Source organism: Culex pipiens, chromosome 1 (genome assembly GCF_016801865.2).
Source record: "Culex pipiens pallens isolate TS chromosome 1, TS_CPP_V2, whole genome shotgun sequence".
Taxonomy (NCBI): domain Eukaryota; kingdom Metazoa; phylum Arthropoda; class Insecta; order Diptera; family Culicidae; genus Culex; species Culex pipiens.
Genome location: NC_068937.1, coordinates 91,278,063 through 91,302,047, shown reverse-complemented (window position 1 = coordinate 91,302,047; position 23,985 = coordinate 91,278,063). Strand labels below are relative to the sequence as shown.

Sequence of the window (23,985 nt, the reverse complement as noted above, 5' to 3'; positions counted from 1 at the left end):
CCTTCAAAAATGACTTTTAAAAATACATTGGTGTTTTGTGGCTAAAAAATGTATGGAACGGTATTTTTCTGACAAGTTCATTCGAAAGCTCTGCTCATTTCCTTTCCAAAACACCCCTAAACATCAAGGGTTCGTTGAAGTTTTGCAAAGTTATGAGCAATTTTGTAGACGCGTCTAAGTCAAAAAATTACCAATTTAAAAAAATGTTTTAGCTTTGTGGCGCCGAGGTGAGGACAAATTTAACCAACCAAACATGGTTTCATTCATAACTTGGTGGGGGCTATTGGAAAAGTACATTGCTTTTGATTTTTGAGCACCTTGTGTAAATAGTGGTCCACTTTCAGCGAGAATTACTCATCTAGACATTATGGGTAATTCTCTTCCAACTCACACGAAATCGGGAAAAGTTGCCGCGACCCCTCTTCGATTTGCGTGAAACTTTGTCCAAAGGGGTAACTTTTGTCCCTGATCACGAATCTAAGGTCCGTTTTTCGATATCTCGTGACGGAGGGGCGGTACGACCCCTTCCATTTTTGAACATGCGAAAAAAGAGGTGTTTTTCAATAATTTGCAGCCTGAAACGGTGATGAGATAGAAATTTGGCGTCAAAGGGACTTTTATGTAAAATTGTACGCCCGATTTGATGGCGTACTCAAAATTCCGAAAAAACGTATTTTTCATCGAAAAAAACACAAAAAAAAAGTAAAAAAAACTCTGCAATTTTCCGTTACTCAACTGTGAATTTTTTTGGAAAATGTCATTTTAAGGGAAATTTAATGTACTATTCGAATCTACATTGACCCAGAAAGGTCACTTTTTAATTTACAATAAAATTTCGTGTTTTGCCTTTCTTACTAAAGAAAGGTATAGGTTTTACTTTAAGCCAGGACGTCATTTCCATCTTCGTAAATATGTCGATTCAGCATGAATTTTAATCGGAAAAATCGTCAAAAAATCACACTGCATCGATTTTCGACGCTCTATCGATTCACCTTGACAGAACTCGTCTATCTCCAACCCTCGAATTTTGAGAAAATAAATTCCGTGGAGGTCGAGTGATGTTCGTATGTGGTAAAATTTTGCAAAATTTTGTGTCGCGCCGTTCTCAGCTCCCATATATCCGATTTCGATTCTTCTAAATGCAGATGAAAGCTAGTGTGCTGAACCTGGGCGAGTTGCCGCGCAAATTTCGAAATATCCATCTGTTTTCGGATGCGGCCAGACTTTTCAACAAAATACACAGTTTTCAAATGAAAATATGGTCAATTTTTTTCATTTTCATATCTTTTATTTATCTCAAAAATTGCATTTTTCGAGCCCTACAACCTCCCAAATTTTCATCCAGATTCATAATATGGTTCTGGAGTTAGAGCCGTTTGATTGACCTACCATAAGAAAAAAAAAATCCCTAAAAAAAGGTAAAAGCCCACCTGGTGACCTTCGCCAACATTTTTCATTTCTGATTTTATTCGAAATTTCTTTCTACATTCATAGTACAGACCATGAGTGAGCATCTGAAACAAATTCGACATCTATCGGCAATCCCGATCAATTTTTAGAACGATTTACTTTTTGCCTTTCTTACTAAAGAAAGGTATAGGTTTTACTTTAAGGCAGGACGTCATTTCCATCATCGTAAATATGTCGATTCAGCATGAATTTTATTCGGAAAAATCATCAAAAAGTCACACTGCATCGATTTTCGACGCTACTTCGCCATGTCAACAAGTTGTCAAGTTGAGCTTCGAATACTGGCGCGAGAATGCTGGCGCATCTATTTTGTGGCTCGACTTATACTCATTTTGTAGTAACTTGTCTACCGATGTTTCCTACAACATGTAAGATATCTTAGCTTCTCGGTTTCTTTTGCCCTGTCCGTTTTTGCATAACTGTCCTATGTTTATGCAAAAACTTTTGTGACATAGGACATTCATCCGGCTACAATCAATTTGTTTCCTGTGCGCTCCTAAAATCGCCTAAATGTAGACTTCATTTTTTCGTGATTTCGTAAGTTTATTCAACAGGGTTCATTGGATTCCAATAGGAGCTTTCTAAGCTTTTCATCGTTTATATCGTTTTCAAAGTTTTCAATGCTGGCGACGCCAATGGCTTTCTACCTAAGGTTCTCGCGATTGAGTGTGTGGTGGTGCGTTTGTAAAAATAGCTATCTCTGACTCTGTCACTTTCGTAGAAGCTGAATGGCTAGCTTCCCTGCACCGTGCGGCACACGCGGGAAGCTTGCTATGATCGCGTTTGTCATAAACGCTTGTTTGATTACAAACATACAAACATATTGAACGATTGAAAATATTCTACTGGTGAAAATTGCGTTTTTTATTTCTTTTGGAAATCATATCATTTATAATACATTGCTTTCATCATAAGACTTTCTTTTGTGCTGACGTTATAAATAAACAAAGTCGATGTTATGAATTGAAAAAGTTCTACCATTTTTATATTCTTTATTAAGAAAGGCTCTATCTCACCCAAGGTGGGATTAAATCGGGTTTTTTTCTAACTTTGCAGGGTTATTTTTTAGAGTGTAACAATGTTGAACAAAGTTGAAGAGCAGATAAACACAAAATTTTTGATATACACCCAAAGTTAAAGAACGAGGGGATAGTCCTCACGAAAAGAAACGTGAGGAAAGTGCTATTCTGCGAGAGTACATTCCTCTCGCGTGTTCATTTGTTCATTTGAACAGTTCATCCTATTGAGTGGCTTATATGGACAAATGACCGCCACTTAGTCACCGAACCATGGTGGCCCATACGGCAAAGGCACGGTTCAATAAGCCGAAGGTCTTGGGTTCAAGTCTCGGAACTTGTCCTTTTTTTTTTTGATTGGTGAACTTTTTTTGAAGATGAACCCATGAGTAAAGTACTCTCGGTAATTTCGGGATTTATCCTCTCCGTCCGCACACAGTATCATTTTACTACCGAATCGTGCTCTTTATCCTCTCGTATGCCGATGCCCAGTACTGGGTGTACAAACATTTGCTTGTAAACATCATGAGTCATCGCGATTTTACGAAAAAAAAGTTTTGAAAAAGTTACTTTTTGCATTTCTCTTTGATTCGTCGTCCTTGTCTGTCGCGGGTGACCGTGAACGGCAATGATCAACGACGACCAACTTTTTCAAAACTTTTTTTCGTAAAATTGCGATAACTCGTGATGTTTACAAGCAAACTCCTTATGTTTGTATATAAAAAATTTTGTAATTGTCTGCTTTACAACTTTGTAGAACATTGTTACACTCTTAAAAAATAACCCTGCAAAGTTAGAAAAAACACGAAAATTTAAAATGAAAAATTTTATTGTAAATTTAAAAAATGACCCTTCTGGGTGGGTAAATTTCCCTTAAAATAACATGTTCCAAAAAATTTTAAAGTCGAGTAACGGAAAATGGCAGAGTTTTTTAAACTTTTTTTGCATTTTTTTCGATGAATAATACGTTTTTCGGAATTCTGAGCACGCCATCAAATTGGGTGTCCAATTTTACATAAAAGTCCTTTTGGCACCAATTTTCTATCTCGTCACCGTTTCAGGCTGCAAATTATTGAAAAACACCTCTTTTTTGACCGGGAACCGTGGTGTAGGGGTAAGCGTGGTTGCCTCTCACCCAGTCGGCTTGGGTTCGATCCCAGACGGTCCCGGTGGCATTTTTCGAGACGATATTTATCTGATCACGCCTTCCATCGAACGGGGAAGTAAATGTTGGCCCCGGTCTAACCTAGAGGTTATGTCGTTAGCTCAATCCAGGTGCGGGAGTCGTCTCCCTGGGTCCTGCCTCGGTAGAGTCCCAGGTAGGCAGTTGGACTCACAATCCAAAGGTCGTCAGTTCGAATCCCGGGGTAGTTGAAAGCTCAGGTGTAAAAAGAGGTTTGCAATTGCCTCAACAATTAAGCCTTCGGACACCTAGTTTCGGGTAGGAATCTCGCAATCGAGAACGACAAGGCAATGGTGTAGAGCGAATAATTTGATTTTTGACCTCTTTTTTAGGGATCTGGTACGTTTCGCCGAATGTCGTTTCGCCGACGGTCATTTCGCCGAATGTCGTTTCGCCGAATGGTACGTTTCGCCGAAAGTCATTTCGCCGAATGGACGTTTCGCCGAATTGAATAAAAATTAACTTTTTTGTACAATTTATACTATTTGTTCGCTGAAGTGCCATCTTGTAATTCACTCATGCAAACTTGAGAAGGAGTGGCAAGATAATAATATAATAATTTAAAAAAGTAAAGAACGTCTCATGTTTCAAAGAATGCAAAAACTCACAGAAATAATACAAATAATTTGCTTAAAAAATGAAGAATGCAAAAACTATCAGAAATTTTTCTAAATGTTATGATAAAAATTAAAAAAACTGCTCATGTTTGAAAGATTGCAAAACCTAACAAAAATTATAGAAATAATATGCTTAAAAAACTAAATATACATAAACTTACCGAAATAATTGAAAAATATGCCAAAAATATAGAATGCAAAAACTAACAGCAATTTTGCAAAATGTTGTGCTGAAAACCAAAAGAACTGCTCATGTTTGAAAGAATGCAAAAACTCCCAAAAATTATACAAAAAAAAATCTCGAAAAACAAAGAATGCAAAAACAAACAGAAATAATCTAAATTATAAGCAGCCAATTAAAAGAACTGCTCATGTTTAAAAGAATGCAAAAACTCACAGAAATAATTAAAAAAAAATATGCTTAAATACAAAGAATGCAAAAACTAACAAAAAATTTCCAAAATGTTATGCTAAAAATCAAAAGAACTGCTCATGTTTGAAAGAATGCAAAAACTCTCAGAAATAATTTAAAAAATATGCTCAGTAAAGAATGCAAAAACTACCGGCATTTTTCCAAAATGTTATGCTGAAAATCAAAAGAACTCTTCATGTTGGAAAGAATACAAAAACTTACACAAATTATACAAATAATATAATAAAAAACAAAGAATGCAAAAACTAACAGAAATTTATCAAAATTATAAGCAGAAAACTAAAAGAACTGCTCATGGTTTACAGAACGTAAAAACTCACAGAAATAATTCAAATGATTTATTAAAACAAGAATGCAAAAAACTAACAGAAATTAATGCAAAAACTCACAGAAATGATTTAAAATTGTTTGCTGTAATTAAATAACTGCTTATATTTGAAAGAATGCAAAAACTCGCACAATTTTTTTCAACTGGATTATTTTTTAAGTGATTGTTTATGCATGTTATAATGCATAAACTTATAAAAATAACATACTAATAAACAAAAAATATTTTTTAAAAAGATTGCAAAATCACCTTTAGGGACATTATACTTTTTCAAAATATTTTAATACAATTTGTGTCCATTTTATATATTTATTTTACGATTATTTGTCAATTCGGCGAAACGTCTCATTCGGCGAAACGTCCCATGCGGCGAAACGACATTCGGCGGAATGACCTTCGGCGAAATGACCGTCGGCGAAACGACATTCGGCGAAATGTCCCGCACCCCTTTTTTAGCATGTTCAAAAATGAAAGGGGTCGTACAGCCCCTCCGTCACGAGATATCAAAAAACGGACCTCGGATTCGTGACAAGGAACAAAAGTTACAAAAATAAGAGGGGTCGGGGCAACTGCTGTGTGAGTTGGCGGAGAATTACCCTTATGAAAATTTGTTTAGTATGATGGTTCTGATAATAGTTTAAATTATGCTTGACTAAAATGCCCTTAAATGCAGGGTTGTCCCACATGAAAATGTGACATTTTTTAATTATTTGAATTTGGCTTTTATCATAGAGTTTCAGATCAGAATATTGATTACTGATCAATCCAATTAATGCAATTAGCTAAAAGAGTCAATTTGATTATATTATAATTGAAATGTTTTTTTTTATTATAAGAATTTTCGTTCAATTTTTCCGGTCCAATGTTGCACAGTCTAGCAAACAGCTAATTTCGTTCCACTTGTTTCGTTTCATTGCTGCAATCAGATTGACCTCCCCCAGAACGAAAGCAGCATCTCCAAAAGGCTACCATTGAAACAAGAAATTGGTTTCAACTTGCACGGAACATCGTAACCTCGCCTTTTCAATTTACAGTAGTGTACACCAGCTGACAGTTGGTTGTTTACACTGTGGAACCGCGCGTGTGTGTGTGTGTGTGCTGCAACCTCTAAAGTTGCCACAGGAAATTTTCAACAGCTCACGTCCCGGCGATGCCGGCGACCCTGTGCTGTGTGGTCCCGGAATCCCCGGCAGGTTCCCAGTGGAAGCGATGTTAATGTTTATGTGATTTGCGCTCTGCTCCGTCCTCGTGCTTTGGGATCTAGGGGGAAAGAAAATGGTCGTTGCACCAGCTCGACACACCTCGAGTTGGGGGAGGTTTCAAAGCTTGGTAAATGATTTTGGAAGGTAAAGTGTAAAGAGTAAAGAGTAAAGAGTAAAGAGTAAAGAGTAAAGAGTAAAGAGTAAAGAGTAAAGAGTAAAGAGTAAAGAGTAAAGAGTAAAGAGTAAAGAGTAAAGAGTAAAGAGTAAAGAGTAAAGAGTAAAGAGTAAAGAGTAAAGAGTAAAGAGTAAAGAGTAAAGATAAAGAGTAAAGAGTAAAGAGTAAAGAGTAAAGAGTAAAGAGTAAAGAGTAAAGAGTAAAGAGTAAAGAGTAAAGAGTAAAGAGTAAAGAGTAAAGAGTAAAGAGTAAAGAGTAAAGAGTAAAGAGTAAAGAGTAAAGAGTAAAGAGTAAAGAGTAAAGAGTAAAGAGTAAAGAGTAAAGAGTAAAGAGTAAAGAGTAAAGAGTAAAGAGTAAAGAGTAAAGAGTAAAGAGTAAAGAGTAAAGAGTAAAGAGTAAAGAGTAAAGAGTAAAGAGTAAAGAGTAAAGAGTAAAGAGTAAAGAGTAAAGAGTAAAGAGTAAAGAGTAAAGAGTAAAGAGTAAAGAGTAAAGAGTAAAGAGTAAAGAGTAAGAGTAAAGAGTAAAGAGTAAAGAGTAAAGAGTAAAGAGTAAAGAGTAAAGAGTAAAGAGTAAAGAGTAAAGAGTAAAGAGTAAAGAGTAAAGAGTAAAGAGTAAAGAGTAAAGAGTAAAGAGTAAAGAGTAAAGAGTAAAGAGTAAAGAGTAAAGAGTAAAGAGTAAAGAGTAAAGAGTAAAGAGTAAAGAGTAAAGAGTAAAGAGTAAAGAGTAAAGAGTAAAGAGTAAAGAGTAAAGAGTAACCCGAGCTTTACCTCCAAGCACTCGGGTACCAAGAGCATCGCTGTCTCGCTTTTCGGTTGCCTAACATTCCGGAACACAACGAACCAGAGAGCCAGCCAGACAGCCCGGAGGACCTGGGACACTTTCCCAGGGCGCGCTTTTCCACCAAAGTGGTCTCTTATTAGAATAATTTGAGCGATTTGATTTATGTCTCTCGTGTCAGTGTCATATTTGGACGTTCTCGTGCACGTGGACATGGTGTGTTTGGGGAATTCAACTTACACTAACATGAAACATTACACACACACACAGCCCTAAACTGTGGCAGGGTAATCAATTAGAGGGAGAGCGGTCAACTGACCACGGCTGACCACTAATTTTATATGTGTGTGTTTGTGTGTGTGTGTATGCAAGAGAGTAAGTGGACGCGGTCGAGGGGCTAACTAATGGGAATTCTCCGAGGGGCCCTTCTGACAGGAACTGGTGGTGATGTTAATGTGATTTACTTCTTTCCCACTGGTGCTGCTGCTGTTGCTGTAAATGTTTTCGCTGGACATTATCGTTATTTACTTGCACATGTTGCGAGCTGCGTTGTGACGTTTTGACAGAGTCAGTGGTGGGAATTGTAGCATTGTATTTTAACTAAATATTCAATAAATCATTTAAACTGAAATTAATCATGAAGGATACTTACAAACTGATCTCTAAGGGAATTTTTTAAACCTCATCGACGTGCCTTCCAAGCATCAATGTCATTTAGTGGACTAAATTAAGCTTATGCATATTATTTTTTTCCCATCCCTGTCCTCTAAAAAAAATCCCATGGCGATTCAGTAACCAACCGAAAGGACGATGCTCTCTCTCTCTCCCTTTGGCCACATTCCCGCACCTTCTCTTGAGGTACGAGTCCGCGAACGCGCTCTAATCGCTCGTTTATGGTAATTTGGTGTGTGTGGAGCTGGCGTGAGTTTGGCCCTTTTTCGGGGGAGGGTGTCAAGTTACGAGAGTTTGCTGTCTCATGTTTCAGGGTAGTTTTTTTTTTGTTTTCGTGGTACTTTTGTTGACACTTGCGTTTTGATTTTTTTTCTCTCTCTTTTTGACGTGTTGACGAAATCTGGCGATGACACCGTGCCGTGGGATAGGCATAAAGGGAGGGTTTTGGGGTTTAATTCAAAATTACTAAAAAGCGAAAAATCAGCTGAAGTTCAGTAGCAATCAGGAAACATATTTTAAAAGCTTAAAAAAATCATTGCAATACTCAAAGAAATTGTATGTACCTTTTTTTGACTTTCTCCACCCTTTCATTTTGTTTTTAAAATGTGGGGTGCCATTTTTTTTTAATTGAAAAAAAAAACAGGAACAATCTTGTGGATTCTTACCAAATACATTTTAATAGTTTGTTTGGCGGTTGTCCAGTCTTCATACAAAAATGTTTTTTTTTTGTATGGAAATTGTCCACAATTTGTGGGGGGGATCGAGATTTCCAACAAAAGTGTCCACGTGGTTTATAGATGGTCTCCAGTATTTGTTTGTATAAAATGTGTCCAATGCAAATTTTGTTCCATTTTTTTTGTTCTTTCCCGTTCCTTTAAAATTTCCCTAAAAAAAAGCAAGCAAAATAGCCAAATTTATTTTTTTTATTGATTTAAATTTTGAATGTAAACTTTTTAGATTGAATTTAATAGTGTTATATTTTTTGCATTTTTAGCCCTATTAGCACTTTTTGTGATATTTTTTAACAAATCTTTAATTTTGGGAAAATATTTGATGATATTTACTGCAAATTGTTTACATTACTGTAACCACGTATGAAGCATTTTGTGATACTTTTTGTTTCAACATTTTAAAAATTAGGCTTTAAATTTTAATTTTTTTTTTCACCGGCGCACACGGACTTACCTTTTTAGCAAATTTGTGTTGGAATTTCTTTCTTTTATTATTATTATTTAAATTTTATTTATTGTGTTTCTATAGTTTTATGTTTCAATATTTATATTTTAAACTGTACCTGTTTTTTAAAAAAATATGAACATTTATTGAATTTTTACCTTTGCAAAAAAAAACAATTTTATCGGTTTAATGTTATAATCAAGCACGTTAGAAGGGCAGACTGTTTGTTATTGGACTATTTATATTTATATTTTATTTTTATATTTAAATTTTCTAAAAAAAATCTTTGTTTTTTGAAAAAAAGATTTTTCTTATACGACAACAATTTTACTTAATTCACAAAAAAAATCCAAAAATTTGATACCATTCTTGCAAAACCTAAAAACCAAAAATCAGATGAAAACGCAGTTTGATTGGAATTATGATTGAAAAAAAAAAGAAAAACCGAAAAAAGTTTGCATAAAAATGTTTTTTTTTTCTTTGTTGTTCTTAATGTCTCTATGAAAGTATGAATCACGTATTTATTGATAATTATATTAATCATTTAAGGGGATACAGACGTGTAGAAAATCTCAAAACTTCATTCTTTCAAAAGATGGTTTCCCGTCACTCCTGAAAGTTTCATGAAAATATTTTATTACCAAAGTGAGTGACAGACGATTTAAGCTTGAAATTTTGTCATACGTAAAGCGAACTGTCAAACTTTCTGATCGTTTTTCTCGAAACACTGAGTTGATTTACGGGTGCCACGATGTCTCGAGGCTGGATGCAACAAATTGGTTGGAATTCGGGGTGAAGACTCTCAAGAGGTATCCCGTGTGCATGACGAAGCATGATTTTCAAATTTTGTTTTCTTTAAAAATTTCAAAAATCAAAAGCTGACGATTTTTTATATGAAAAATATCAAAAATATTTTAACCTTTTTTTTCGATAATTTTTTGAAAATTGGCCTGAGTCATGCACTTGGGACAAGTCTTTACCAAAAATTTTAACCGATTTGGTCAAAGCAGTATTGAGATGTCGTGGTACCCGTTTTATGAAATTGTTAACTTCAAATAGCCTTATCTCGGCAAAGTGACAACCAAATGTATTCTAATTTATTTTGTAAAGGATTGAAAATGTATATTGTAATGCTCTGAAAACAGATTTCAAAAAAGTTTTAGTGTGTGCATAACCCTTGACATTTTATTTTTTATAAATATAAGTGTTCATAGGAACCATAGAAATCAGAAGACTTTTGAAAGTTTTTCAAATCATTTAAATCGCAAAAAAAAACTTATAAATCTTGTGAATCATTAAAAGTAATTTTAAAAGTACTATGAATCATCTTAATCTTTTTAGGCTTATTAATCTTATGAATTCTCATTCATGAAATAAGTCTTACGAATAATAATTTTTAATATGTGTCTACCTGCTGCCTGCTCGCTTAAATGTCTTTTATGCAGAAACAGCAAGCTAACGAAAAATAGTTAAATTGTTGTTTATAGTTTGGATTTGTGATAAAAATGGGTCCAATCAAGCCTTCTAGAAAAAAAGTACTGACTTTGTAAGTTTTTTCTGAAAAGTTGCATGTTTTAGAACAATAAATTAACTCAAAAATGATGTATGTCCGAACATTTCTGCGAACATGGGCACTCAAAAAATCTTTAAAATCGAATTTATCATAAGAAGCTTATGCTCTGTAAGAAGCTTTTGATAGTCTGAATCTTCAGAATCTATGGAATCAAATGAATATTCAAACCAAACCATCCACTTTAACAACCCCCAGGTCTCGTGTGGTCTCTATCGCAAGCTTCTGCTCGTCCCTAGGAGTTCATAGGCTTGTTTGGGGAGAACACCCTATTTCTACTTCAAGAAGCCTTCCACCCCAGGGTTCGATCTGATGATCTTTGGATTGCGAATCCAACCACCGCCAGTGGAGCTGGATTTGGTGTGTTGTTTGTCTTTATAGCAGAAACACGACTCCCACACCTGGAATGACATAATGGCCTAACAACAACTAAGGCTGGAACCGACGTTTTACTTCCCCATCCGATGACAGGTTAGAGCAGAAAAGAATCGAACCCATGATCATCCGCTTACAAAACCTGCTGCTACAAATGAATATAGGGGAAAGTGGGGCAAGTGTAACAAGCTAAGGAAATGCTCGTTATAACCCATTAAAAAGTTAAAAAATCTGTCGGATTTTATTATAATCATCTTATTCTAGGTCTTGACTAAGACTTTGTTAAAACAAGTTTTTAAAAAATCCTGTTTTTTAATGTGAAAAATTGATTTTAAAATTTTTGATTTTCCGTACGTTCTACTCAACTAGTGGGGCAAGACGAGCAACCCGTTGGGGCAAGAGAAACAATGCATGAAAAAATATGGTAATTTGCTAACAATTGAACTGTTATCACTTAGATACATCAGATTAGAATGTATTTGAATGGTTTCTTCCATTTTTAGATTAAATAATAACATTTTACTAAAAATTTTATCGTTTTTACGAAAAAAAATACTACTTCGATGATAAATAGTAAATTTTCATAATATCACTATACTTTGTATGTACAATTTTTTTTAACGATTGTTTATCAGTTTTTAAGTACTTTCATGTATTTATTTCCCAATAGAATATGTTGTTGCAGCAATTCGTAATTTTTTCCATGCTAAAAATCCATATGGTACACTTGCCCCACCTGAACGAGATTTTTTAAAAGCTCTCAACAAAAATAACCAAAAGTTAAATCATACTTTGTAATAGGTGCATGTCATTTGTAGGGACACTACTGATCTAGGAAAAATAGCATTTTGATAAAATGAGCCTTAAAACGAACCCTAAGCCTTATTTTGTACTTTCCAAATATTATAAGAAAACAAAGGTTTCGAAAAAAACTTCATTAAATCTAATGCCCCGTGGCGTTTACGTCATTTTGGCGGTTATGTGGTAGTAGAATCAGCTAATTGCATTGCTAGCAACAATTCCTCATACTGGAAATAATCAAAATTGTACAAATTACGGCCGTAGGAGCGATTGTTCCTCTTGCCCCATATGGTCGTCTTGCCCCACCTTCCCCTAATGAACCTTATAAATTTGAAATCATAGCTCGTTTAAGTCGTAACATTCTTGGAAATCTTTGAAAACCTGGAAGTCTTATCACTAGAGTATATCTTGGATATCTCGATAATCACAAGGATCTTTGAAATTTCAGAAATGTAATTAATCTTAAGAATCGTAAAAGTTTCATGCATCTCATAAATCAACTTGTGATCTTACAAAAAAAAGGTTTCATTTAAATTAACTGTTATCACGCCGATCTCCATTTCCATAAGCATTTCGCAATACCTTGATGTGTTATATACCCTAACAACCGTTCTCATAACATATAAAAAAGGGTTTCCCCACTGCACGGAACCCCAATTCATCCACTGCGCAGCACCAACCTTCCGTTAAGAACAGCAATAACCCTCACCGGACCCTTTTTTCCCATCGGCGGTGGTTTGATAGGCCTGATGCCCTGCAGCAGCGGTGATGTCCTCGAGGAGTTACGTCAATCGCAGCTTATCGCGCGGTATCCTGCACCGCACTCCTACCTCCTACTCCTCCTCCCAGAGCAAGTGATCATAAATTCCAGTTTAGGACATGGTTGGACCTCCTTGGAAAAGGGATTGCCAAATATTTGAGGGGATGTCCTGGAATTACGAAGTCTTTTTAAGGAGATTGTCGTAGAAAGTGTGTTTTTGGTGGTTTTATATTGCCGGAATTTTTGGACAACCCCTTCACAAAGAATTTTGTCAGCCCCTTGCTGTGGTGTGGCTGACTGACGATAATGATGCGTATAACAATGGACAGAGGGAGATTCGCCCCAGTCAGCAGCACGTACAAAAGTTTTCCCCAGTTGATATCACCAACGCGCGCGAGGGTTATCGCTCGTATAACTTGCTTTATTGGCGCCCGAGTTGACGACGCTAGTGGGCCCACCAGCAAAATGGGTGAAGGGGCCGATTAAACTTTTGTAATTGGTACCCGTTTTTGAAGACGAGCTGATAAGGCATGTCCTTCTGTTGAGTTTTGAAAAGTTTCAAATGTTGTAACTTTTTTTTTACATTTGCTGGAGAATTCTATGCAAACTATTTCATAAAAAAAATCATGTGTGTGTGTGTGTATGCAACCAACCAAACGGGACCACGCGGTCGCTTCTTACAAATTGAGTTGTTTCCATGCATATTTTTTTAGATTTTAACATTCTATACATGCAAATAACTCGCATAGGCATTTGAAAGGTGTTAGGTACCTTAGCTTTTATCGACAAGCCCCGCCCTGAAGAACGTTTGCACCAATCGGATTCAAACGTTATTTAGAACTGCCGAACCCTTGCCAAGTGGACAAGGACCCAGCGCGTATATAATTTGATAGAAACAGTATTCCTAATTCCAGTCATAGCTCACCAAGCCGTGATGGCCTAGTGGTTAGCATTTTTGCTTACCAATCCAAAGGACGGGGGATCGAACCCTGACTCGAGCGACTTTGATGCTCCGTTCATGTTCAGTGTTTCAAGATCAATATTTCCTATACTTTCTCGTTGGGAGCAGATGGGAATCCAACCCAGGACCATTCGTTTTCAAAGCGAACACCGTAACCAGTCAGCCACGGCCGCTCCAGTAATTCATAAAAAAGAAATCATGAAGGGTTAATAATGCCCATCTAATTCAACTTTTTTCTTCTTTCCTTCCAGGTAAATCATCACCCAGATCAACAACGAGTAAGAAATCCCATCCAAAACCCCAAACGAAAACCCGCCCCTAAATCCCTGCAAAGAGCTTTCACTTTTCGGCAAATGAGTTCCAATAACCGGGTTGCGCGCCACTTGAAGGTGTGCGCGCCTGTGGAAGGCTTACTCAACGGAGTTAATCCTTGCCGTTCAATTTGGGGCGCGCGCCAAACTTTCGCAATCTGATCTTTAATCCTAGATTTTATTCGAGGGTGGGCTCTTTACGACGTCGAGCTGAGAAAAAAGAGACTCGTTTTTTTGGTGCTGCTGCTGCTTCTTCTTGGGGTGAAGAAACCCCATCCGTAAATGTCGGTAATCTCCGCCCTTGCCATTATCGCAAAACTTCAAACGAGGATGGAGGACGTCTGCTTCCTTTGGCACTGAAGAACGGGTGGGAATTGTAGGGTGAAGGGTAGAAGGTGTCTGTTTGGAACTAACCAGTTTTGACCAATAACTTTTTCCACTAAGGACAATAACCAATATCCTATTTGGACATTAGCCAATAACCTATTGGATCATCAGCCTTTTGGTCATTATAAAGCATAAGCATAGGTGCCCACCCGCAGTTGCTACTCCGTTATTGACCAGGACCTCCAGAAGTTACATCCACGAGCCGTGGAAGATAAGTGGGTGCTATCTTTCCTCGCTTCGCAACTTCTCAAAGGCCCCTATCATGCTGATCAATACCGGCGCCGGCCACGACCAGTGGTAGGGTCACGGGGAAGTGGACGGGAATGTTAGTCCGATACTTGAGTGATAGAGACCGCCCAATCGACTGCTTCTCCGACAAAGTATCACATGAGTTTTGAGGGGGTTAGTAGATGGGTATGAGGTCAGGATTCACGAGTGGCAGTGATGTGACCATGAGCATTTTGTTTATCGGTTGAAATTTTTAAATCCTAGGCAGCTGGCTGCGGAAAGATAGATAATTGATTATTTAAAATGGTTTATTTTTATCGAACGCGTGCCAGCCGAGCATTAGTGCTATGGGCTGGACTTGTCAGTATAATTTTACTGTTTTTACAATTTAGATAACGCGAGCAAATTTCAAAAATAGTAAATAAATGACGCTTTACTCTTCATATAATCGATAGTTTGATGAGTAATTACTAAAACTGAAAGTTGGAATAAATTTTAACGATCATTTACGACGAAAATTATCGCGAAAAATCCGGACTGTGCGTCCCAAGAAGCACTGCACTTATGAAGGCATTATTCAATTATAATGACCAATCACCCCATGCACACAAACAGCGACATAAAAGAGACGAAAATTATCGCGAAAAAACAAGACTGCGTGTCCCCAGAAGCACTGCACTTATCTCAGCCTTTTGGTCATTATTGATATAAAAGTTATCATTCACCCATCATTAATGCAACAATTTTTGTTTTTGGAAAACATTAAACCCACACTTGACCTTAACATTCACCTTATCTTACAGAATGCATCAATCAAATCAATAAAAAAATCGACATCAGGGATACCCCCTGATTCGATTCCTTAGGCAAAAATAAGTAACTGTGAAAATTTTAAGCGAAATCCGTTAAGGGTTAAGGGTCGCTTTTTATCGTTGCAGTTGGTGAAAGAAAAATCTTTTCATACAAAAACGTCTTCTTTAAATTGTTAATAACTCGTCAGGGTTAACTCGGATCGTTTTGCGGTCTTCAGCAAAGCTGTTTGTCATTGAGGAATCTCACACTTGACAGTGATCCGAAATATTTAACGCCACTTTATGGCGGAATTTTGAATTTTTTGCTCTTTCCTATACATTTTTTTCAAACAAATTTCATCCATAAAGTACGTCACGCTCTAGGGGGGAGGGGGGTTGTCGCAAGCGTGACAAAGTATGACAAGGGGGGGAGGGGGAGTCCGTGAGACTGTGACGTCACGCTAGACTATTTCTTGAATACTGAAAATTCAGTCTTAAAATATATTTAAAAAAAGTTTAATGTTTGATAAACTTTACTCATAAATGAAACACGATACAAGGTTTTAAGAAACAGACTTTTTGATAGTTGATTTAATATGCTTAAATCATATTTTGAAAAAAAAAATGAATAAAAATCCAAACACAACCTGCAAAAATAAAAAAAACTTCCTCGATTGAACTCCGAATAAAAAAATAATCCTACATTTATAAATCATGCAACAATTGCTAAAGTAAATTTTCAAAACAACCTATGAGTCATGGGTTTTCTATTCAGATAGGACCTTTTGAAAATTTAATCTAGATTGTACACGACGTCGACGAAGTGTGACGTACTTTTCGAGGGGGGGTGGGAGCCAACGTGACAAAGTGTGACAAAGGGGGAGGGGGGGTTAATTTTTGCCGATTTTAGCGTGACATACTTTATGGATGACGCCTTACTTATTTCTACCTAAAGAATCGAGCCAGAGGGTATCTCTTACGATTTTCCAAAATTTTATTTTTTTCTTGTCAAATGGGCTAAATTTTGTTTTGGATCAAACGTATATAGGCCTAGTCTCATGAATATTAAAAAAAAACATGACAATTTTTAACAAAAACACATTTTTTTTATCAAAGCTAAATGTTATTTTTTTATTTATTTTTTTAACAATATGGATATCAAATACTCGGGAATATTTCAAAAATTTGCAATGCCATAATATAAATATTTTTAAACACTCAAAAACTTACAAAACTTCGTATTTTTGAAAAATACTTAAATTTTTTTTTCTAATTTGGGGTTATGGAATTTCGGAATTTGTCTTACTTTTTGGAGAATTATTTTTAAAAAAATATTCATTTTTTTACAAAACCACGTTTAAAAAAAATTCTAAAAATTTGGGTTATTGCAATGGGGGTTTTAAATAATCCGGATTTTTCCTATATTTCAAATGAAATCATGTTTTCTTGTGGAAAAAGCTCAAAATTTTCAGATATTTCACGCAAATATTTTTCAAAGTGTTTGTCCTTTGACTGTGGCTGGGGCCGAGGGGAGGGCAAAAAAATATAAAAATTGAACTAGCAAGCCATAGTTCCAACATTTGAATGCAAAAAGTGTTATAAAATCCATTTTACACTAGATCAGTTGTTTTGCAATCATTAGTTTTCAAAAAAAGTAATATTTGACGAAAACAAAAAAAATAGCGAAAAAAAAACCTTTTGCGATACTAAACATTGAACATTTTCAAAAATTCAAAAGATTTTAAATCAACCCAAATATGTGTAAAATTTTAAATCATTTTCAGCTGATGCACTTCAATTTTCATTGAAATTTTGAAGTTTTTTGAAAAAATCTTTTTTTTGCCCCCCGATTTTCCGGGCCAATTTTGAAGGGGGAGGGGTGACAAAAACTTTAAACAAAATGTGTACCAGCCTTATTGAAAATCTACAAAAAAAAATTGTTTTTATATTATGGTTTTAAAATGATAAGACACTTTTCATACATCTAAAAATCGAATTGTTCGCTCAACAGCATTACCTTGGCGTTTTCTAGTTGCGAGATTCCCACTCGAAACCAGGTGTCCGGATTTTGAAACGGTGAGGTAATCCAAAACCCAAAATTTAGAATTTCATACTTCTTCAAAAATAAGTATTTATGTGAAAAATTTGAGTAATTACAAAAAAATGTATTGCCATCTTCGATATGTATAAAAATCCCGATCATCTGACACCCAGATTGCAATAATACAAATGTTGAGTACTTTTAAAAAATACATAGTTTTGTAATAAATTTAGCATTTTGAAAAAAAAAATTTATAATCTCTTTATAATCACGTATTATTGAAAAATACTTAAAAAATAAATTATTGCAATATGGGCAATATGATCGGGATTTTTTCATACGAAAGTAGTATTAAATTTTTGAATATGCTTAAAATTGTCATAAAACTTATTTTTTTATATACTCTAAATTTAATTTCTCAAACTCTTTAAAATAAACAGGTTTGTGAAAATTTTGAGTATTTTCAAAAAAAAAGTCCAATCAGTTGATACCAAAATTGAAATTAATTAAATGATAGTATTTTTCGATATTAAGTAGTTTTTTGTAAAAATTAAAGCTAGTTGGGCTCAAAAATGGATTCGATCAAGAGCTGAGCCCAAAACCCGCTAGGTCCAAAGTGAGAGAACCTTCTAAAGAGTTGTGTCGCCCCAAAACAGTTCCACCACCATCTTGAACTCGAGCACAAGAAAAAAAAAAGCTTTTCACTTCCACTTTGCTGCTATGGGAATTCTTCGCTCATCGTGTCCCGTTGTTGGTCTGGATGAGCAGTCTTCCTGCTTGCTCTGGTCCACATCCAACGCGTCCCGGACAACGTCGAAGACGACGTCTTCATTTGCGATAATGGGGCTAGCTTTCTCAATTTCTCCGATGATTTTATTTCGTCGCCCGGTCGTCCTCTGCTTTGATCTGAACAAAAGTCAGAGATGTTTCGAGCAAATTGATCGAATGTCACGAATGTGAAAACGGAATCTCGTTTGAAAAGCGAGGGTGTTAGGGTAGGTGTTTGTACACACATTTCTGGGAAGAAAAAACTTTTCGCGTTCAAATTGTTGAAATATTAAGCTCATCACCGACCGACCACAACCACTCAAAAGTGTTATTTTTTATCCATAAGGGGTTTCAAAAATGGCAACACAAAAAAAAAGGATTCCGCCCGTCCATCCCGAGGCCCCTGGAAAACTTACCAATTTCCGGGTGACGGCGAGTGGCGGTGAGACAGATAAGTTCTGTTTTTGGTCCGTTTCTTTGCTTGCCAGCCTTTTTGATAAGTTGGAGAAAGGATTCTCTTTCAGAAAAAAAAAAAAGAAAAAGGACTGTCGGGTGACAAAAGGAAGACGAGGATTTGTGTTCAATCGTTTTCGTCCAATTGAGAACTTCCTGGACCGGTTCGAGGGGTCCAGTTTCTGAGGACAATAGCGAGCGTCTCAGGATTAGGGGAGGTCTGCCGGCGTGATTTGGCCAATTCGATTCAGAGTTTACTGCATTAAGCTGGATTCTAAGGGAGAGGGTTATGATTGGAGCCAGATAGCATTATACAGCTTTTGATGGGGAAAATGGAACGAAATCAGGGGAGATTACCTACGTGAGGGGAGAAAAAGTAAATTGATGATTTGGGACTTAGAAATTCAACAAACTTGAACCGGTTCAATTTTTAAGAAATTTGACTTGATTTACGGACTTCAAGTTTAAAGTTTGAACAATAGCAGTTTGGCATAATAATTCATTTTAAATTAAAGATTTAAAGTTTAGATTAGAGATTCATCAGTTTCGATTAAACGTCAATCAGTTTAGACCAAAAGTCAATCATTTAAGAACACAAGTCAATCAGATGCGACCACAAGTCAACAAATTAATATTACAAGAAAATAATGTTATACCAGTTTAGAACAAATCAATGGTCGATCGATTTAGAATCAAAATTTACCAGTTTACTCAACAAGAACCTTCATCAACAAATCGCAACCCGAAAAACTCTTCAAGAAACTTTAACCACTTCCCCCGCTAAGCCACCACTTGAAGTCTGTGTTAGTAGCAAATTTCCGTCCAAACAACTTTCGCCTCAGCAAAAAAAAAACAACTGTCTCCTCAAACACAAACTCCAATCTGGAAAGACCCGCCGCCGTTCCCAAGTATTACGGGAGCAATCCCTCGCTCTCGCGACACACATTATTTATGAGGGAGCCCAAGGGGGGTGCCACTCGGCGGCGCGGAGTGCATCCGTGGCGAACTTTTCCCTGAGTATGTCAAAGTTTTGCACTCGAGAAAGTGAGTGAGACGAAGGTTGAAAAAAAAAGAACATCAGCAACAGAAGCGCACTACTTTTAAAGATGGCGGCGATTGTGGCGAGTTTGAGGATGGGGTCGGGGGGGGGGGGGGGGGGGGAATTCCCTGCTGGGATCTACAGTGCTAGTGTTTTGTGGCTCCTCGCGGGGTCCTTCTTCCTTAGTAGTCCCGGATTTTGTTAATGACAGATAAAATTGTCTGGCTGTTGGTTGAGATACAACTTTTGCTGCGAGCTTATCTGGAAATGAGGGTCACAGTTGAAATAAATACATCATGTTTACATTGAAAAACTAATTTTAGCATCTGGTATAACTGGTATAATCACTGGTATAACTGGTATAAACGCTTATTTCAAATTTCAGACGAACTTTTATACTGTGCAAACGCCCGCAGAATCAGCTGGACAAACTTATCACACCATATTTCGTAGTTATTATTATTTGTTGATGGAGCCCGGTTCTGGTCTGGGTCATGAAGAGGGGTGGGGGGTCAGAACCCCGAGTAAATAATCCCAGTTCTGTGCTCCAGATTCCGAGCTTTGCTACAACTGACACAGTCCCCTCCACCCCCCTGTTGGTAGACCAGTAGTCCAGAGGGAGAGGAAAGGACAGTTAAGATAGAACACAAGCTGTTTAATATTTCAGGATCATCATTGACAGCTAAAGTTGCTCAGTTTTGGTCTGTAGGAGGAAGTGAAGAGGAAGTTGGGGGCATCTCTCTGTGGGAATAACTCTAATAGAGCGAACCCCCCCACACAGAAAGAAGTGACACGTTGCAATTCCTGTCTCCGGGATTATATTGGGAAAATGTCCTGGAATGGAACGAAATACCGTTGATTCTGGGGAGATGCTTTTGATTGGTTCTGGGGAAGGGAGGATGTGGGATATGAAATGAAGCTGGTTTTTGGACTGGTGGCAGCAATCACGTTGTGAATTTATGATTTATAAATTTGTGGCATTACGGTGCAGGAATCGGATGTTATCCAGGATATGTCCATTCCAGGAGACTGGTTAAATGTCATTTGTAAGCTGTCGTGTCAATCAGAGGCAAGTTTTGATTGGCCTTTTAGATTCAAGTCATGCAAGAAAAAAGTGTTCAGGTAGGGAAAATTTACAAAATTCTCTCAAACTTTCGAATAAACCGACATGCACTTCATAATTTTTAATCAAGGAACAACTTTCCAAAAACTTATACCAGCTTCGCTGCATCAAAACTTTCTGCCATGTTTCGCCTCCCCCCAAATTTAAGAGCAGATTATTTGAGCCACTCCATTTTGCCGAACAGACAATCCGCCCCCATATTATGAATGCTTTATGTGGCTGAAATATTCCTAGTTTTTCCAACCATGATTCCACACTTTTCGAAAAGCAACTTCATTCGCTAGTTTTCTCCGCCTTTCTCTCACAAAACCACTCGCCTACCCAGGAACACCGGAAAGCCGGTTCCTTCCTCTCAGCAAGATACATGCCAAATGTTCGAAACTGGCAAATTTTGCGCTCATAAAATTGTACACTTCATGGTAGCCGTCGGGGAAAAACCGTGTACTTTGGAGTTTTTCAACTCTGATTTAACCCTTGAGGATCAGGCTTCACTGTTGCATGAAAAAAAAGAGAACGGACAAAAGATTCATTGTTCAGTGGAATATAATAACTACGAGGCTAGAAATGAACTAATGAACAAATCTAGAGTTTTTTTTTATTAGGTCCTATAAACATATGAAAGACAATAGCTTATAGGTCCTTTTCAAAAAAAATCTGGAAATGAACAAATGAACAAATGAACAAATGAACAAATGAACAAATGAACAAATGAACAAATGAACAAATGAACAAATGAACAAATGAACAAATGAACAAATGAACAAATGAACAAATGAACAAATGAACAAATGAACAAATGAACAAATGAACAAATGAACAAATGAACAAATGAACAAATGAACAAATGAACAAATGAACAAATGAACAAATGAACAAATGAACAAATGAACAAATGAACAAATGAACAAATGAACAAATGAACAAATTAACAAATGAACAAATGAACAAATGAACAAATGAACAAATCAGCAAATTAACAAAGAATTTGCAATACCTGCACCTCAGAAAGTTAACCCTGCCTCGGGAAGTCGAGCCCTGTTTCCTGCGAATTTTCCACAAGTGGTGAAATGTTTTACCCACCACCCTATTACCACCACCACCACCACCATTATCGTAACAACCTCGCCGTGGCCACATTGAAACTTAAACCTCATTAGGATGCCAAAGTGCAAGAAACACACACACACACAAAACCACAGACAGAGAGGGTTTGGTTGGATTGCGCACACACACACACACACACACACACACACACACACACACACACACACACACACTCGAACAAATCCATACACACATTTATGTACAAACATTCAAAACACGGCTCGTGCTCGCGAGAAATGCACGAAAATCAATAACTTATGCTTTTCAGTACCTACTACTTGGCCGGGATCTGGGATGTGAGTGTGCTTTTGGGGTGAAAACAGGGGTTTAAAGTGTGTTATTTATTTGAATTTGGGCTGTTTGCATTCAATTTAAATAAGGCTTTTGGTAAATATCAACTTTCGATGCCTAAATTATATGAAACTTTTTATAATATTAATATTCCAAATAATGTAAAAAGGGCCACCTCAGTGAGTAATGCTTTGCAATGATTTACGACAACCGAGACGAAACTATTGAGGTTATCTTTAGAAAAAAAAAAAAAACATTTTTTACATCCTTCAAAATGTTGTTTGTTTAACCATCTACTGCCCAATTTTATATTTTTCTCGTGTTTAGGAGGTAATTTTGAGCAACTTTTGTTCTACGAAAAACTTTACTTCTCTTGTTTGAAGTTTTTCTTGTTTCATTTTTAGTATTTTAATTCGCATTTATCTTGTTTAGTTTATGTTTGTTTTTGGTAGTATTTGGCCTATTCTACCACCTCCTATAATAACATTTTGCCTTTCTAATTTTTTCATGTTTTTATAAGTCACTTTTTCAATGTTTTACTTGTTATTCACATATTCTGCTATAAAATGGCACCATTATCATTTAATTTGCCAAAAAATGTGTAGAGGCATATTCTGGGACACTAAAAAAAATACTGCATACTTTTTTTACTTCAAATATAGGAAAAGTTAGTAAAAAACTCAGCCAAAGTTGACCCCTAAAAAAATGACATTTTTTTAAACATTGGCAAAGTCACATGAAACAAGTAAAACCTTCAACCCATAAACTTTCGAAAATGTTAAGAGTTCTTCTTTCCAATGCTTTTTAAAGATCAAAAATTGGTTGAAAATTGGCTTTTTGGCGATTTTTTAAATCGAAGCCCGTCTAAAGGCGAGGTTGGGTTGTAGAGGGTTGAATAACTACTGAATAACTGAATCAAACTATACAATTTTCAATACCAAGCTATGGGATTCGAAACTGGATCGAAGGGACAAAATTCGTCCTGCCAAAGTCGAGAAAATCAAGTTTGACATTTCAAACACAGTCATTTGGTCAGGGATGATAGACTGTTGCCCAGGTATGATTGTTAATTATTTATTTATTTTTAAAGTGAAAATAATCGAAAATAAATACTGACAAAAGTGTGAGGAACTGATATGAAACCTTAAATTTAAAAGTAATCAGGGAAATAAAAGTATTGAACGAATAACTAAATCACTGTTGGTAAAATTATAACCTTATCTTAAAAAAAAAAATCTTAAGGAACCCCTGCCAAGAAGAACAAGGGGAATTCCCCAACAGCCATCAATAAACTCAGCGCAGCCCACGAGCCCTCCCCCACTTGAAGTCACCTCTCCACCCCCAACAGTTGCCAGCAGGTTGCCTTGTAACTGCACACGAAAGATTTGTTTTGCTTACAGTTTTATTACACATTCGGCCTGGCGTATTCGGTCTTTGCTGACGGTTTCTTATATTTGGGGGTTTGTGTGCGGTGGAGGTTTTATTGCACCTTCACCATATTAAAGGGGGTTGCTCTGGAATCGCTTCAGGGGGACGGTTTTCCGACGACGTTTTTGGACGACAGCACGAAAACCATATGTTTTGGGTTTTGTTTTTCCAAGGAGGATCGAATTTAGTGCCGAGAAATTGAGCGAAGGCAGTTTCCTTTATTTCAGGACGGTGAACCTCACATTTAAGGCACTCGTATGCTGAAATTGAATACTGAAAAATAAAAAGCTTACCAAAACCCCCCCCCAAAATCGCTAATCTTTGATAATATCCCGAAACTTTCGATTCCATTTCAAACAGTCTAGATTAAATTCCTAGTAAATCATATATCAACCTGTCAGAGCCAATGTTTCATCGTCGTCAAAACCCCTCCTCAACCTCTACTTGCAGGAAACCCCGGCCACAATCAATTTCAATCCATCATAATTTATTACCCTCTGGGGAG

The 23,985-nt window shown here is 36.6% G+C and overlaps 1 protein-coding gene across 3 annotated transcripts in view; it reads left to right on the top strand.

Moving 5' to 3' along the window:
• LOC120424580 (uncharacterized protein DDB_G0283357-like) overlaps nt 1-23,985 on the top strand; it is a 334,472-nt gene that overhangs the window by 74,147 nt on the left and 236,340 nt on the right. The window contains exon 3 of one of the 3 annotated variants that reach the window (XM_039588746.2): nt 13,768-14,235. The exons of the other annotated variants lie outside the window; for them this stretch is intronic. Within the exon in view, the coding sequence (XP_039444680.1) occupies nt 13,768-13,989 (222 nt within the window). The 3' untranslated portion in view covers nt 13,990-14,235. Of the gene's footprint in view, nt 1-13,767; nt 14,236-23,985 lie in introns of those variants that run through there. 3 annotated transcript variants of the gene reach the window in all.